Raw genomic sequence first — 12,111 nt, 5'->3', positions numbered from 1 at the left:
CCAAGTAAACCAGTTGGACTATAACCTGGTGTTGTGTGATTTTCAACATTGTCTATAATTCTAAAACAGTGCCCGCTAGTCATGGATTGGCCTAGAAGAACAAACCTCCTTTTCCATGTTCCCCGTGTCTTGTAGCCATTTCTAACTAACCTGCTCAGAGATGTTACCACACACCTCTAGAGCAGGTGGGGCTTGAAACCCTGGCTCAGAGGTAGGAACACTGCCATTGCAATCAAGGCATCTTTGACTGTTCGGAATTCCTGCTAAATCAAGCCCAGCCTTTCCAAGCTAACGTTTTGAGTTTAGATGACTCTCCATCGGAGCTGTTGGGAAGTGTGGAGGATGGGGTGCAGTGCTGGGGGAGGAAGATGTTGATATTAAGTGAGAATGGCAGAACAGTGGTGTGTCTAACTGCCAGACTGGAAAGAGCAGAGAGTTCCACTCGGGTGGGGGTACATTTCGAGGTGAGGACTGTTCGAAGGAGAAGATTGTGCTCTTCACTGAAGACTCTGGGTTGTAAAGGACGTATTGATTAATTTCCTTGTCTTTTTGCTTGTAACAGGATGAGTACAAGTCCGACAGACAGCTGTCAGAAGATGACCTGAAGAATGCTATCAGCATCCATCACTCATTGGCGGTCCGGGCAGCTGACTACAGCAAGAAACCCAATGTCTTCTACCTGAAGACAGCCGATTGGAGAATATTCCTTCTCCAAGCTCCGTGAGTGGCTAGATTTTATAGGATCTGGTAGATCGCTGACCTGACTCTCCCACTAGGACAACTTAAATGTGCGGAGAACCAGTCATAGACAGTGAATCAATTCAGTGGGCAGTCACATGGACCTCAATTATCTTTTCCACTCTGTTTCTTTCCACCTTCTGTTAGAATGTGGTGGATGCTTGAGCGAGCAACTGAGATTACACACATTTGGGGAGTGAGTGGATGGGGTTGGACGTTGGGGTGGTGGTGGTGGTAAATAGGATTAGATTTTGGCTGGGGGTGTGAGTGTGATTTAAAGAGAGGGAGGAATGAGCAGATGGGTCAGGTAACTGGGCCGTGAGTGGGATTACTCTATTGGATGTGATCATGGTGCAGAAGTAGGCCATTCGGCCCATCGAGGCTGCACTGCCATTCACTGAGATCGCGGCTGATCAGGTGACCCTCGCCTTCACTTTTCTGCCTTTTCCCATCATCCTTGATTTCTTCACTGATTAAAAATCAATCTCAGCCTTCAATATAATTAATGACTCATGCTCTACAGCCCTCTGCGCTAAAGAATTCCACCTTCTGAGAGAGAAAATTCCTCCTCATCTGTGTCTTAAATGGGGGACTCCTTATTCTGAGGCCTTACCTCCTGATCCTAGAGTCCCCCACAAGTAGGAATAACCTTTCCACATATATCTTGAAAAACCCCTTAAGAAACTTGCATATTCAACAAGGTCACCTCTCGTTTTTCTATACTCCAATGAGTTCAGGCCTAACGTACTCAACCTCTCCTTATAAGAACGTCCTTGTAATGAGGGAGTGAGTGGGATGCAGCAAGATGCGATAGGGTTAGACTGGAGTGATGAGCTGAAAGGCCTGAGGTTTTGCTGTGTGTTTCTTGCTTGAGTGCCCATCTTGGAAACTGAATGCCTTTCCCTTTCAGAAACGCAGAGCTGATGCAATCCTGGATCACCCGCATAAACCTGGTGTCGGCCATGTTTTCTGCGCCACCCTTCCCAGCAGCCATTGGTTCCCAGAAGAGGTTCAGCCGTCCTCTGCTTCCCACCACACTGACCAGACTCTCCCTGGTGAGTGATCTGCTCCGAGTTGGACACGGAACTTAGGGATAAAAAATATCAGTGAGATATTAGCAGCAGGAAAAGGAGGTTAGTGCCACCACATGAGAGGAGATGGTGGCAGTGTTCCTGGACCAGTAATCCAAAGGCACAGTTAGCGTCCTGCGGATTGAGTTCAAATCCCACCATAGCAGCCAGTGGGGTTTAAATTGAATTAATTAACCTGGAATTGAGAGCTAATCTCAGTGACGATGGCCACGAAATAATCATTGAGTGTTTTAAAACCCCATCTAATTCACCAGTGTCCTTCAGGTAATGAAATCTGTCATATGTATCTGGTCAGACCTACAGGTGACTCCAGACCCTCAGCAATGACTTATAACTGCCCTCTGAAATGAGCTATCAAGCTTCTTAGGTCAGGGGACAGATCGGGATGGGTAGTAAATGCAGTCTTACATTTGTGCTCTTCAGGTATATCCCATGTCCCCAGAATTGTACCTTTCAAATCTTCAGAGCTAGCTATTTTTTAACCAAAATGTTCAGAGATGTTAGTGAAGCACGTGGAACTTGAACACTGTCAGTGCCAGCCATGGTCTCTTCTGAATACACTCGGGGATCCTGTTGTGAAATGACAATCTTGACTTTGATTCATGCCATGGGATAGCTCATTGTAGCAGTCTCTTATTAGCTAAACCAGTAACTGCTCAGTGTGAGTTGCATCACGTAGACCACCACCAATAACATACATTTATTAATATCCACCTTAAATATCTCCAACCTCCTGACTGAGGCACCTTTCACATCTTCAAGATATCCCAAAGCACTTTACAATTTTAGAAATGTAATCTTTGTCGTAACGTAGGAAACATAGCAGCAATGAGAAGTTATTTTGTTATTGTGAAGGTGATTGAGAGAATGGCCTGAACAGAGAGCTATATTGCTTTTCAGGATAATGTCATGGGACGTTTGGCATGCACCCGACAGACCGGGCAAGGCTTCCATTTAATGTTGCATCTAAAAGACAGCATCTCTGACAGTGCAGCATTCTCTATGCACTCCATGAGGAATAGGAACAGGAGTAAGCCATTAGGCCCTTCAAGTCTGCCATTCAATAGAATCACGGCTAATCCAACATTTCTCATGTCCACTTTCCATGTTCCCGTTTCCCTGACTAATCGAGAATCTATCTGTCTTAGCCTTAAATACACACAAAGACTCTGCCAACACAGCTCTCTGTGGCAAGTGTTACGACATGGGCTAAACCTTCCTGCTCAATTTAAAACAAGGAACACGAAAAGATTTATCCCGTGCAGTAATCTGTAAACATTGGAGTGGCCAAGAACTATGTAAAGTAAAAATTAACCACTTTATTTCTTAAAATGAAACAGAGAATAATTAACTAACCACTATTTACAATTTCTTCAAACTTACCTGTTACCTTCCCTTCTATAATACTAGTCCGATAAAGCTCGCAATGAAGATTTACAAAACAACACTTCTTATCTCAAAAGCAGACAGCTGGATGTTCTTGTCTTCGGATCTTACTGTGTCTTCTTTTCTCCTTGTTAGGAATTTCTGCATCACAGGTTACTGATTGAAAAGGTACTTTTAAGAGAGAGCGGTTTTGAAGCAGCCTGTTTACAGGCTGGGCCGTGGCAGTACTCCTCTCAACTGTTCAATTTCCCCAGTCTTATACTCCAGAAAATTGGATTGTGTCATTGGCTTTTAAGATTGTCAATATACTCAATTCAATCTTGATGGGAGTTTGATATGTTTTGGGTATAATTTAAACTGATTGGCTGAAATTCATATTTGTTTTTGTCTCAAAGCAACAGACCCAGTGTTACTTTGTTACCATTTTTGAGTATACTTGATGCTGGGTCCATTGGTTCTGCTGCTTTTAACTCTCTTAAAGGTATACACACATCTTCTTGACACAAGTAGTTCCAAAGACACTCAATACGCTGAGAGAAGAAATTACTCCTTATCTTTGTCTTAGACTGATTCAGCTTTATTCTGAGACTCTGCAATTAGGGGAATCAAGGTCGAGATTAGAGTGGTGCTGGAAAAGCACAGCAGGTCAGGCAGCATCCGAGGAGCAGGAAAATCGACGTTTCGGGCAAAAGCCCTTCATCAGGGGAATCAACCTCTTAGCATTTATCCTGTCAAACCCCTTCTGTATGTCTCAAAGAGATCATCTCTTATTTTTCCAAATTCCAGTGCACAGAGCCCGAACCGCTCTGTTGGAGTGTCAACTGAGACCATTTGTTCAAGTGACTGGAGTGGAAATTGAACCTGTCACCTGGGTGACACGGTGGCTCAGTGGTTAGCACTGCTGCCTCACAGTGCCAGGGACCTGGGTTCGATTCCACCCTCTGGCAACTGTCAGTGTGGAGTTTGCACATTCTCCCTGTGTCTGTGTGGGTTTCCTCCGGGTGCTCTGGTTTCCTCCCACAGTCCAAGGATGTGCAGGTTAGGTGCTAAATTGCTCATAGTGTTCAGGGATGCATAGGTTAGGTGCATTAATCAGGGGCAATGTAGGGCAGGAGAACAGGTCTCGGTGGGATACTCTGTGGAAGGTCGGTGTGGACTTGTTGAGCCAAATGGCCTGTTACCACACTGTAGGAATTCTATGAACTCTGAGGAAGAGTGCCAACCACTGATCCACAGCTGACACTAGTTGGTTCTGGTAGTGTAATAGCACTCTCTGGTGGCTGGAAGAGGGTACAGCAGGAACATGTGAGTTTTAAGTTTTCTGACTAACTGGGAAGAAGCAGTTAGCCTAGTAGACGTGCATCTCAGTGCTAATTGTGCAATTGGATTCCTGCTCTGGCTGAGATACCTGCTAATGACGGTGGTCTTGATTGTGAAAGGTTTCTGTTTTACCAGAGCCATCATAGACATGAAGATTTACCAAAGCAGACTAGGGCCATGGCAGCTTTGACATATCACTTGGTGAGGGGGAGCGACAATCTAATTTTATTTTGTTTATTTTTGTAACTGTGAATTTCGAAGGAGGAGCAGATAAAGGCTCACGATACCCGACTCAAATCGATGACTGTGGATCTGACCGAGCATCGCTCATATCCTCCTGACAAGAAAGTTAAAGGCAAAGAGCTGGATGAATACAAACAGAAGGAAGAATACCTGGAATTTGAGGTAAGTGTAGAAACAATCCCACTGGGGAGACTAAGCTTGAGGGAGCCAGACTGACAATGAGGCTAGTAATCCAGAGACCTAGACTAAGACTCTGGGGCAAGGGTTCAAATCCCTGATGGAATTTACATTGATTAATTAATCTGAAGTTGAAAGCCAATTCCAGTAATAGTGATCATAACAGTTATTATCGATGCAATCACAGACAATGCTGGAGAAACTCTGCAGGTCTGGCAGCATCTGTGGAGAGAGAAACTGAGTTCGTGTTTGGAGTCTAGTTTGGTTCTTCTTCAGAGCTGATTTTGAGAACTGAACCATTCTAAAGGTGAGTGATACCAAACGTGAAACATAAACTCAGTTTTTCTCTATCCACAGATACTGCCAGACCTGTTGAGTTTCTCCAGCATTCTTAGAGCGGTACAGCACAGAAACAGACCCTTCGGTCCAACCAGTCTATGCCGAACATAATCCCAAACTAAGCTAGACCAGCCTTCCTACTCCTGGGCCATATCCTTCCAAACCTTTCCTGTACATGTAATTATCTAAGTATCTTTTAAACGTTGTAACTGGACTCGCGTCCACCACTTCCTTGCGAACCACCCTCTGTGTAAAACAATTTTGCCTTTCAAGTCTTTCTTAAATCTCTCTCCTCTCACCTTAAAAATATGCCCCCTAGTCTTGAAATACCCCATCCTAGGGAAAAGACACCTACCATTATTTCTGTCTATACCCTCATGATTGTATAAACCTCTATAATGTCTCCTCTCAACCTCCTACTCTTCTAAGTCTCAGCCTATCCAGCCTTTCTTTATAACTTAAACCTTCCATACCCGGCAACATCTTGGTAAATCTCTTCTGAATAATCTCCAGCTTAATAGTATCCTTGCTATAACTGGGCAACCAGAACTAGACACAGTAATCCAGAAGAGGCCTCATAAACGTTGTGTACACTGTTATCACGCGCATTTCGTCAGCGCAAATTGGCTACAATGTGAAATTTCTACTGAATTGGTGTAGTGGATTTTCTATGGCAATCGTCTACAGCGTGGTTTTCTATAGCGCGAGGTTACAGAGGAACACAACTCTTGCATTATACTAGAACATTCTGTACAACCTCAACATGACCTCCCAACTCCTTGTGTTTGTTTCAGATTTTCACTATCCTGATGTTTGGCTTTTCTCTAATGGTCACCAGTGGTTGTTTCAATGGCTATCTGGTTCATTAATACATGAATGGACAATTTGTGGTGAATAAAACTGACCACAGCAGCTAATGGGCATAGATTTATCTCACATGATTGTTCTTCACTCCTCTTTTGTTTGGTGTAAAAAGGTCCATGTGACAAATCTTTGTTTCAACCTACTCGGTCTAACCGGTCTTTGTCAGCTTTACTGAGTCTCCTCTCACCGATACTTCACCTGCCCCTCTTAATATATCCTCCTTTCCCTTTCGCCCCCACGTCTTTAATTTCCCCAACAGTGTGGAAACAGGCCCTCTGGCCCAATATGTCCACACCGACCCTCCGAAGACTAACCTATTCAGACTCATTTCCCTCTGACATATACCTAACACTACGGGCAATTTAGCATGGCCAATTCACCTGACCTGCACATCTTTGGACTGTGGGAGGAAACCGGAGCACCCGGAGGAAACCCACACAGACACGGGGAGAATGTGCAAACTGCACATAGACAGTCGCCCGAGGCTGGAATCAAGCCTGGGTCCCTGGCACTGTGAGGCAGTAGTGCTAACCACTGAGCCACCGTGCCACCCCCATGATTGAATGGCAGATCAGACTTGATGGGCTGATTAGCCTAATTTCTGCTCCCATGTCTTTACCTAACTTCCCCTTCAATTTGCTTATGCTACTTGTCTGAACTCAATCTTGCGCTGAATTCCACAGTGTGACCACTTTCTAGATCATGTAGTTATTTTTCAATTCACTAAGGATTTCTTGGTGACTGTCTTATCCTTTCTTGGTAAGGAAGGATTGAATAATGCTAAAAACAAAGGCATGTCGCTGAAGCTTTTCATCATAAATTCATCAGGACAGACACTTGAACTTGTAAGCTGGTCCATTTACATTTGTAAATAACAGTTCTCACACAGATTTACTTGAAATCACAAATCTTTTGGAGCACTGCTCCTTCATCAGGTGAAGTGGAGGGAGGTGCACAAGCACAGAATATATAGGTGGAGAGACAATGGCAAGATAATTCCAGTATCAACAGATAACTACAAATGTTGTGAATGGAGTGTCAACAGGCTGAGTAACAAGTCAGCATCCTTTTTCTCCTCAATAAATTGTCATGACTGTTGGAAATTTGGCATTCTTGCACATGTCCTGATGGTGTGAGATGAAAAACTTCAGCCACAACTCTCTCTTTTCAGCAGTATCTAATGGCCCCTGGTTTAGGAACACCACCATTTCAGACTGATGTCACCTTTATGCCTTTGATGGATGAGAAATGTTAAAGTTGTGCGCTTTCTTTCTGATAGAAAATGAGGTTCAGCACGTATGTCTCGCTGCTGCGTGCCAAGCTGAAATCAGGAACGGACGATCTGGACAAGTTTGAATCCGCCCTGTTCGACAACATTGAGAGTGAAGGGAATGGCTTGACAAAGTCCCACTCCAGCCCGTCCCTACACCAGGAGCCACCGGTCATGGCCATCCGAGTCAAACGCAACACATCGGAGCGCCGGAGTTACCGACACTCTGCCAACACTAAGCACAAGCTATAACCCTCTTGCTCAGTCAGGGTTTGCACTGAGACTAGCATGTTGTACGTTCAGTTACAACTTCTGACTGTAGTGTAGTGCCAGTGGTGGCTGCTTGTGTTGGTTGGCGCATGCGTAGTTCAGGGACTGGCTGGTGCATCAAATGGCTCCCTTTCCGAAAGACTGGATTTGCAGGGATTGATCCAGAGGGCACCAATACTGTTGTGGTGTGGTGGGCAGAGAGCCTGTTTACTAATTGCATCATTACAGGGCAGGACCATGGTTGCATGTGCCAAGCATGGCAAGCGCCACCCAATGGCAGGTCTTGAAACATCATCTACTTTACTCTGAATTTCTGGATGGTGACTCCTGCCCCAGTTCTGGTCTTCTCTCTCGAGCACGTGAGAGGAAAGGCGTACCCATGGCAAACAAGGAGGCCCGAACCACGCCAAACAACTGCTGTATTTCCACGGGACAGACGAATAGAGCTATATATACAAATATATAATATATTCCTTTAGGATAAGGTGGCGTTGCCACAGGTCAGGAGTGGCAGGCATTGGCAGACCTGGTTTGTGGTTCTGCATCTCGTTGGGACTCGCTGGAGGGTTGCTGCTACCTCGCTGCAGGTTCCTCGATCGTCGTCGACAAGAGGTTAAGGAGCTGGAGTTTCTCATTGCCACATTCCTTCATGTGGCATCACCGACCATCACCGCAATGAGTTGTGGTAGCTGCCATGGATAATTTTATTTATGTCGTGTTTCACATTCCTTTCCCCTTCATCCAGCTGTTCACATCTGCTTTCCATCTCCTCCCACACACCCCCTCCCATAAATGTTAAATAATAATGTGTAAAAGTCAGAGTCAATTGAATGTGCGTTTCATAAAATTCATTCTGACAATGAATCATAGGCTGTTTTTAACAACTTGTTTTAGTATACATGACAATGTTACACTGTTTATTTAGACAGCAGTATACCGGATCAATCTCATTCCTTCTCTCTTTCCTGAAACAAAATTCAAAATGACCCCTGTTCTCATCAATGGATGCCTAGAAGGCCAAGAAACCAACAATAATCTAAAGACTCCAAATGAGGGAGGCAGGTCCCATTGTAGAGTAGATCTAGTCTTTGTACTGTGCCCTGAAATATGGGAAGTGGACAAGACCCCTTGGGTGTTTTTCACCATTCAGTGTGACCATCTGTGACCAAACTCCATTAGTCCACTATTGCCTTTGACTAACCATCTAGTGATCCTCGTTCCCAAATGAGCAACTGGCATCAGATGGAATTTCTGAGCCTCTCCCGGTTTTATTTCCCAGGACTTGGAAGAAATGAGATGTTAAACTGTATGCCAACTCGCTCTTGCCTGGTCATACAGAGTCTGGATCTACTCCTCAAAAGTCTTTGTGACCTTTGGTTGCTGCTGGATTGTCATTTTTTAAGAGTGGGTGTTTTTATTGGACTCTTGAGTATTGCTGCGGGAGCAGAGAAGAGATTTTGAAAGGGTTTTCCATTGTGGGTGAATCATCCATTTGTGAGGCTGAGAAGGGCCCGGGTTTGATAAGGACCGAGGCCGGGTGGGGTGAGAAATGTGATAATATGCTCAGGGTGGGGCTAGGGCTATTTGGGCAGATTGGCCTCCCTCATCCCTGTCGGGTGAATAAAGTGTCCCACAGATCTGGCAGTGACCCTTCTCACTATGGGCTGTGTTACCACTGGAAACCCTGCAGCTGTTACCCTGTTGTTCCTTTGGAAGCCTGTTAGAGAAGAGACAGAGACACCTATGGGTTAGCCCCCAACACTGTCACTTGGCTTGTTACAGGTTACTCACTGAAACTGAATTTCCATATCATCTCATATACGACAGTCTTAGGCTGTGACTTTTGAGATACCAGTAGTTACTGTACAAGCCTAAAGATCTTGCGTAAAGTTTGCTATTTTAGCAAAGGTGAGCCATTGTCTTTTTTAAAAAAAGAGATAAATATATTAATCCCTCCTTTGACGTAGATGTTGGGGAGGATGACTGTTGGGCGGGAGGTGGATCATTACACAGTGACGTGAACCTGAACCCCAGAGTAGGACTTGAAGGGTTTCATCATGTTTGCTATGGACTGCTCAACCATCTGTGAATGAAAAGAGATCATGTGAAGACACAGGAATTACGTCAAACTAATATCTAACTCAATCAAAGCTGATTTGGTTTCATGTGGTTAGTGCTTTAGTATGGCGATAGATGTTTCTGATGAAGGGCTTTTGCCTGGAACATTGATTTTCCTGCTCCTTGGATGCTGCCTGACCTGCTGGGCTTTTCCGGCACCACTCTAATCTGTTCTGGTAGCAACAGTCAGGCCAAATTTTGATTCTATGAATGGCCACTTCTCCCCAGAAATTAACTTGCAAGCCTTTCTCTATTCCTGGCTAACAAGGGAGCTGAGCGTTTCAGGATTGAGGTGACTATAATTCAGCAAGAGTTGAGAGGTCAGAGGCATGTGTCTGTTATGAGGTCTTGGTGGACTGGTGAGTTGGGAAAATGGCCTTTTCATCTCTGTGACTACACCTTTAGTCCACTGCAGAGAAATATTTGCTCTCTGGATTGGTGAATTTGGCTGCAGCAACAATTACTATTACTATAGCGCCTTCAGTGCAATAAAGCATTCCAAGGTGCTTCCCAAGGGCAAAAATAAAGTAAGTTTGACACTGAGCCACACAGAGATATTAGATCAGATGGTTTGGTCAAGGAGGTAGGTTTTAGGGAGGAAGAGGAGGCAGCAAAATGGAGACATGTAGGGACTGTACTCCAGACCTTGAGGCCTGGACACCTCAAGGTACGGCCACCAATGGTGGAGCAACAAAACCAGGAGTTCTACACGAGAGCAGAAGTGGAGAGGTACTGATATTTCAGAGAATTGTGAGACTGAATGAGATTACCGAGGTATGGAGGGGTGAAGCTCGGCAGAATTTGACACCATGATGTTGCTTGACCAGGAATCACGTTAGGCTAGTGAGCACAGGGGCAATCAGAACGAGACTTGCTTTGAGTTCAGACGTGGTCAGCAGAGCTTTAGCTGACCTGAAGTTTCAGGAGGGTAGAATATGGGAGACCAATCCAGAGTGCATTGGAAGAGTTGAGCCTGGAAAGTGGAGGTGAGGAATGTTGGAGCAGTCATGATCCTATTGAATGCTCAAGGGGCTGAGCGGCCTTCTCCTGCTCCTGTTTCTTATGAAAGTTACAAAAGGTGCAAATGAATGTTTCAGAACCTGGTGGGTTGGAGTTGAGGCAGAGTCATGTGATAACAGAGGGGTTCACAGCAATAACACAAATATGAATTGGAACAATGAGAAAAGATTACTAGCAGCTGGAAATGTGGAAACAAAGAAATAACTGGGAACAACAGCTTAGCAATGTTTGTGGCACTGAAATTAATCAATGTTTCAGGTCAGTGTGGTGGAAAACACAAGGAGTTCAACATTGAAGCACGCGTTTCCACACATGCTCAGACAAAATGGGGAGAATGATCGGTAGCTTTACCACAAATTTATTCAGGTCACTTCCTTGATTCACCCCTATTTGACCATACACTGCCGAGATATTCACTGTAGGAATCTGATGTGTTATTCTGGGTGCTGCTACAGGGTGGGATTACAGCATGCTGTTGGAAAGACAGACCGAGAGTTACACTCTGAATGTGACCCTCGCTTGCAATGTATGTGGTGCAGGAAGTGTGGAACCGTTGAGCACTGTAGTAGCGAGAACAAAAATTACATGGCTGGTTATTAAAAAGAATTCTATGGATGGTCCAGTTCCTGTAAAGCTAGTCGATTGGTGCCCTTAACTTCTGACCTGAAAGGACACTGCTGCCATTTTATCTCTTCCAGATCCAACTCAGACAAACTTAAAAACTCTTAATAAATGTTAATAATTATTTGAAGATGACAATTATTGTAAAACTCAAGGAATACTGTTAAATAAACAGATGTTACATTTAAAGTGAAATGACTGGATCATCCTTTGGGACAGTGTATCTATAACGCTGAAGAGTTTATAGAGTCATATAGCACGGAAACAGACCCTTTAGTCCAACTTATCTGCACTGACAAGACATCCCAATCCGACCTAGACCCATTTGCCAGCATTTATACTGCAAATCCAATTGTGAAATTGAGTGTAAATTATGCTGCTTCCCAAAATAGTTGTTCATTTTTGTCATTTCGGTATGTGGATGATATCAGTTTAACCTTCCATTGACCAATGCATCTGGGTTGTGTAATAGAATGTCACTATCTTTTAAAAATTCATTCATGGGATGTGGGCTGCATTGATGAGACCAGCAATTATTGTCCAAAGGCTGGCCCTGTTTATCACAATTCCTAATTTAAAGCTAAAAATCACACAACACCAGGTTATAGTCCAACAGGTTTAATTGGAAGCACTAGCTTTCGGAGCGCTGCTCCT

General features: G+C 44.3%; 1 protein-coding gene across 9 annotated transcripts in view; it reads left to right on the top strand.

Annotated features, from left to right (window-relative positions):
* LOC122541902 (PH and SEC7 domain-containing protein 1-like) overlaps window positions 1-11,670 on the top strand; it is a 210,720-nt gene extending 199,050 nt beyond the window's left edge. For 5 of the 9 annotated variants that reach the window (XM_087982551.1, XM_087982553.1, XM_087982552.1 and 2 more), the window contains 4 exons: window positions 563-720; window positions 1,649-1,793; window positions 4,797-4,940; window positions 7,438-11,670. In XM_087982551.1, the coding sequence (XP_087838677.1) occupies window positions 563-720; window positions 1,649-1,793; window positions 4,797-4,940; window positions 7,438-7,680 (690 nt within the window). In that variant the 3' untranslated portion in view covers window positions 7,681-11,670. The remainder of the gene's footprint in view (window positions 1-562; window positions 721-1,648; window positions 1,794-4,796; window positions 4,941-7,437) is intronic. The other 4 variants (XM_087982558.1, XM_087982556.1, XM_087982555.1 and 1 more) reach the window with 1 other exon arrangement.
* Window positions 11,671-12,111: the final 441 nt, after the last annotated feature.

Source organism: Chiloscyllium plagiosum, unplaced genomic scaffold (genome assembly GCF_037043375.1).
Source record: "Chiloscyllium plagiosum isolate Xiang-an unplaced genomic scaffold, Cpla_swu_hap1 HiC_scaffold_43, whole genome shotgun sequence".
In the NCBI taxonomy this organism is placed as follows: Eukaryota; Metazoa; Chordata; class Chondrichthyes; order Orectolobiformes; family Hemiscylliidae; genus Chiloscyllium; species Chiloscyllium plagiosum.
The sequence above is the reverse complement of the archived record's forward strand: the minus strand, read 5'-3'. Positions and strand labels throughout refer to the sequence as shown.